This window comes from Coffea eugenioides, chromosome 4 (genome assembly GCF_003713205.1).
Source record: "Coffea eugenioides isolate CCC68of chromosome 4, Ceug_1.0, whole genome shotgun sequence".
NCBI lineage: Eukaryota > Viridiplantae > Streptophyta > Magnoliopsida > Gentianales > Rubiaceae > Coffea > Coffea eugenioides.
This window is the reverse complement of record NC_040038.1, coordinates 37,727,973-37,733,680: the sequence shown is the minus strand read 5'-3', so window position 1 is coordinate 37,733,680 and position 5,708 is coordinate 37,727,973. Positions and strand designations below refer to the sequence as shown.

Below are 5,708 nucleotides of genomic sequence, written 5' to 3'. Positions count from 1 at the left end.
TTTTTCAAAGTAAAAATTACTGCTGCTAGTTTTAAGTCATGGGTCGGGTAATTCTGCTCATGAGCTTTCAACTTTCTGGAAGCATATGCAATTACATTTTCATTCTACATCAACACACATCCCAAACCTTCTTTTGAAGCATCAGTATAAACTGTGAATCCGTCCTTCCCACTAGTTAAAGTTAAAATAGGTGCTCTAGTCAATTACCCTTTTAACTGTCGGAAGCTATTTTCACACTTAGTATTCCACATGAATTTATTATACTTTTTAGTCACTCAGTCATCGGTCCAGCAATTTTGGAGAAATTTTTGATGAAACAACGATAATACCCCACTAAACTCAAAAAACTACAAAGCTCAGTAAGATTTTCCAGTTGTTTCCACTTGGTAATATCTTCAACCTTAACTGGGTCCACCGTGATTCCTTCCTTAGAGATTATATGCCCCAGAAAAAATATTTTCTCCAACCAAAAGTCATATTTGCTGAACTTAGCGTACAATTGGTGCTCTTTCAGAGTTTGTAACACTACCCTCAAATGGTGCTCATGATCTTCTCGCGTTTTTGAATAGACTAAAATATCATCGATAAAAATCACCACAAACTGATCCACGTAGGGTTTAAAAACTCAATGTATTAAGTCCATAAAAACTGCAGGGGCATTAGTTAATCCAAAAGGCATCACCACAAATTCAAAATGTCTATACCTAGAATTAAAATCAGTCTTTGGAACGTCCTCTTTCTTAATTCTCAACTGATAATACCCTTGTCTAAGATCAGTTTAGAAAACACCACAGCTCCTTCTAACTAATCAAATAATTTATCAATGTAAGATAAAGGGTATTTATTCTTAATTGTGATGTTTTTCAAATCCTGGTAGTCGATACACAATCTCAAACTTTCATCTTTTTTTTTTAGCAAACAATACCGGTGCTCCCTACAGAGAATCATTTTCTCTTATAAATCCTTGTTCTAATAGATCCTGTAGTTACAATTTTAATTCTTTTAATTCAATAGGAGCCATCCAATATGGAGTCTTAGATATAGGTTGTGCCCCAAGAACTAGATCAATCTTAAACTCTACTTCCCTTTCTTGTGGCAAGGATGCTAGCTCATTAGGAAAGACGTCAGAAAATTCCTTCACCACTGGTACATCCTCCAACTTCAATTGATCTTTTGGAGTATTGATTAAAAATGTTAGGTATCCTTGTGCCCCTTAACTTAATAACTTTCTAACCCGAATTTCTGAAATAAGAGCAGATGAAACTAGCCTGCCTCTCATATCCAATTTTAGGGTTGCTTCTTCAGGAATATGAAGCTCCAGCACTTTCATCTTACAGTCTAATTGAGCATGGTATCGAGATAACCAATCTATTTCCAAGATAACGTCATACCCCTTAATGGTTAAACTCATCAAATCTGCCACCAGTTTACGCTCTCCAACCCATATCTCGCAATTTTTATACATCAAGTTGGCAATCAAACATCGATCCCCCGTAGGTGTCCCGACCTCTAGATCATAGGGCAACTTAACAGGTTTCACATCCAAACCACACATAAAATTAGGGTTTACGAAAGAATAGATTGCACCCGGATTGATTAAAACCTTAGTTAGGCGATGGTAAATAGGAATCATACCTTCTATCACCTCAGAAGGGTCAGGGACTTGTTGCTGGTCTACAGTAAATACCCTAACTGGCACTTTAGGTTGACTTTCTCCTCCACTTGTTTGCCTAGAAATTAGTTTATCCGACTTTTGAATTTCACTCTCTGGGCGGGTCCTCTCAGGGCAATTAGTCACCTGATGTTTAGCACTTCCACAACGTAAATACTTTCCCGCTTTTTTCTAGCAGTTATCTACCCCATGTCCTGGTTTCTCGCAATATTCACAAGTTTCGCGAGGAGTTCGCACTTGGCCTCCTTGTGAGACAGTTCCTGGGTGCCCTTGTCTGCCTTGTGCTCCCTTCGATGGAGCTCCCTTTGGTGGCTCTGGTATTTTAATTCTGCCAGTTTCTCTTCCCATCTTTGGTGGTGGAATAGCTTTATTAACCTGCCCTGAGGTGCCTCAGCGCACTGCTTTTTCTTGCTTGGAAGGTTTTCACTTGAAACCTGGCGCTCTCAACCCTCTAAGCTTTCTCTAAAGCATCGGTAATAGTGTCAACTTGAGCCGCTACTAACGCCTATTGGATCTCTACATTTAATTCCTGAACAAAACACCTTACCCTTTTTCTCTCAGTCATCACCAATTTAGGGACAAATTTAGATAGTTTAATGAATTGGGTCTCATATTCAGCCACGCTCATGGTGCCTTGTCGCAAGTTAATAAAATCATCCTTCCATTTCTCTTGAATCAAAGGGAGAAGGTATTTGTTGTGAAGACCCCACCGCACCCAAAGGCGTACCAAAGGGCTTAGCGGACCGTCTGCCTAACTCGCGCCAGGACTCAAAAAAGCAAAGCAAAAAAAATTATATAAACCAAAAGGGTACTATTCACAATATATACAACCCAAAAGAGTTCTATTTACATTTTCAAAAGTAGATATCCAGACTACTACATTTATCTTATGTTAACAACCAAAAACAGAAAGTCGACCCGAAGAAGGGTTCTTATACAGATCACCAAAACAAGAAGAAACATCTTGATTATCCCACTATGACAAACGAAAACTATCTATACTAGTGATAGTGCAAAAAGGGTCCCCCGCATCGTCCCCTGTTAAGGAAAGCAAAGAAAAAGGGTAAGCTAGAACCTTAGTAAGTAAATAGGGGTAAAAGCGTAAATTACATATTAAGACGAACAATTATATCCCCAAGATGTCAAATTAAAAGTACAAACGTAACAACACAAGTTAAGGATACAGGTTGGCTCCAAAACCAAATCTTGTGCCACGTGTAACCTCCTGTCAACACTCCGTCGACCACAAATAATAGTCCGTAGAACTCCACTTGTACTCCCACCGTACCCTTATCACCCTCACTGGCCAGTCACCTCACAAAATGGCTCGAGCAAACGAAACGAAATTGAACTTGGTTTACAAACTGGTGACCTCAAGACTAGCTTGGACTGATTTCGACTAAACCCCGGCCGGCTCGAATAGTCCGTTTAGGTCTTAAGATCGGGCCCTAAATTCATTATATTTCACAATTCTCAAAAATCACCCCGAGTTACAAGCTCAAGGGGTTCAGTTCTAAAACAGTTCATATACACATGTTAAGTACAAATATGTATACAAATTAAGGTTTAGGTCGAGTGTGATAAAGTACACCCTCGCCTAAGTACCCTTTCATTCACATTAAAGCATATAAGCAACTTAAACATCAAAATGACCTGAATACTTACACAGAGAGCAAGTATAGCAAAAGTGCGGAGATCACGTCACGTAACAGCTAGTAGGCCCCACTGGTACCGTCTAGCCCGTCACCGTCTAAAATAAAAGATTGCACCACATTACTACACAAACGACTACTAAAATGCATAAATAAAGCGCAACGGCAAAACGGACACACGCGCGCACGGAAACGGTGAGCGGAAACGGAAACGGCCGGCAAAACGGAAACGGGCAGATTTGCCATCCCAAACTGTTTTGACTAAAAGTTAGGCTACGAATGTCGGATTAAGGTGGGTGAGACACTGTTTCGAAGCTAAGAGAACGATTTACAACTTTCATGAAGGTCCTGTAATCTAGATCACAACAAAACTAGGGCAAAAATACACAAGACAGTCTCAGCCGTTTCAATTCAGGTTATCGAATAGGCCCTGTTTGAACGACTATAACTCATGACTCAGAGATCAGAATTAAGAAATTCTAGAGGCGTTGGAAAGCTCATTTATAAGGCTATAACTTTTGTGTTTTGACCAAAAGATGAATCAGTACAGAGCATAGGGAAAAATGGGTCCAAAGTTCCTGTCAGAACTGTCCAACTTCAAAGGCAGTTCTGATACCCGATCTTGTTTTGGGTATAACTAGAGCTACGAAACTCAAATTTGGACAAACTTAATACCATTTTGAAGCTGAAACAAAGATCTACAAGTCTTATGAAGACCTCAACACCCAGTTCCTTCGTTATCAATGTGAACTGAGCACGGTCAGAAGCAAGGGTTTTGCCCATAACTCAGGCTACACAGATCCGTTTGACCTGAAATTTTGTAGGCACAACAAACACTTAAGAAGCTACAACTTTCATGTTTTGGGCAAACCCTGAATCAGTACGTAGCACAAAGAAAAATGTAGCAAAAGTTCAGATTCTGGGCCGCGTTGTTTTCCAGTTTAACCGGTTTCGCACGTCGCAAACGCATGGTCCGTTGCTATGGTTCTCATGCAAGTTTTCTAACTAATTTCATACCAAATAAAGACACATATACCAGCTCCTACATCTTACACAACTAATCCAAAGATTCTCCATGAAATTCCACAAAAACTATCCAAACACGAACCACAATTTCGAACTCAGCGTTATATACATCACTTAACCTAATCCAACCATTACTTAGCCAAACCCTATCCAACCAAACCCTAACCAAGCTAATACACCCTACCTTAATCTAGGGTTTCTTGATTCAAACCAGCCCTTGCTATCAACCAACCAAACAAATGAGACAAATCATCAAACATATCAATTGCAAGTTAAACAACACAAGATTAGAACTAATTCACATGTGCATCATTAAACCCTACCTAGGGCATCCATAACCAAAAGTTTTGGAGCAATAAACCACCAATATAATCCATGAAAACATCTCACCATCACTTCATAAGCCATATTAAGGCTCAACAACAACCATACACTTCATTTCCAACCATCTCAAAAATCATTAACCAAACTTAAACTTGCAAGAGCTTTCTTACCTTCAAACAAGGTTGATAAGGGTGCAAGCTACTACAATAAGCTCCCAAAGAGGTTCCTCCAAGCTCCAACTTCAAGATTGATGGACAAAAGTTGATGCACCAAAGAAATTTTTCTTCTTCTCTCAAGCTTCAAGTTTCGGCCCTCTCTCTTTCTTTCTCCTTTTAGTTTTTGTTTTGTTTATTTCTTATGATTATCTAGCAAATCTTATGATATAAACTTAGTCAAAGCATTAGAAGATATTTTCCCTAACAACCAATCACATAAAAGCTTCAATTTTGCTCTTTAGCCCTTACACTCCAACTTTGCATGTGATCAACTCTTGCCCTTAAACATTTGAACTTCTTACTTTTTACTCCATAGGATCTAAACTTAATCTAGTCCAAACTAATTAATCTTACTTAGTTTCTCTACTAATCACCCCACTAACTTAATCCTCTATACTTAACCATGTATTAACATACACAAAAGCAATTAAACAACAAGCTTTTTGTCATGGGAAATATTAAGGGTTTAAACCCAACTTAAGATTCTAATAGATTAGTACAAAATAGAACAAAATGCTCTTAATATCACATAATATCGAAATTAGTGACTAACCAGGGTCTCACATTTACCATTGAACTCCCTCACAAAGTTTGCTCAAATCCATTGGGTTTGGTCTCTTTCCCATTTAGCTCTTACTACATTCCACCATGCTCGAGCCGCTCTCTAGAGTTGGAAAATGGCAAAAGTGACTTGCCTATCCTCCATATAGTTTAAAGCGGCAAATATATCTACCATTCTTTCCTACCAACTTTCACCTATCTCAGGGTCAGGTCCTCCCAGAAATTTGGGTGGAGAAAACTTTTGAAATCTCTCTAGGG

General features: G+C 38.9%; 1 protein-coding gene across 1 annotated transcript; it reads right to left on the bottom strand.

Annotated features, from left to right (window-relative positions):
• Positions 1-1,213: 1,213 nt before the first annotated feature.
• Positions 1,214-2,020, bottom strand: LOC113769304. The gene is made up of 2 exons (XM_027313765.1): positions 1,859-2,020; positions 1,214-1,798 (listed from the first exon to the last, which is right to left on the bottom strand). The coding sequence occupies exons 1-2, from the start codon at positions 2,018-2,020 to the stop codon at positions 1,214-1,216; spliced, it is 747 nt and encodes a 248-aa protein (XP_027169566.1).
• Between the last annotated feature and the right edge of the window lie 3,688 nt (positions 2,021-5,708).

Coding starts and splice junctions, on each gene's coding strand:
- LOC113769304 (XM_027313765.1), bottom strand. CDS start 2,020: ATGGGAAGAGAAACTGGCAGAATTAAAATACCAGAGCCACCAAAGGGA. Junction 1,799..1,858: donor GCGAGAAACCAGGACATGGG/GTAGATAACTGC, acceptor GCTAAACATCAG/GTGACTAATTGCCCTGAGAG.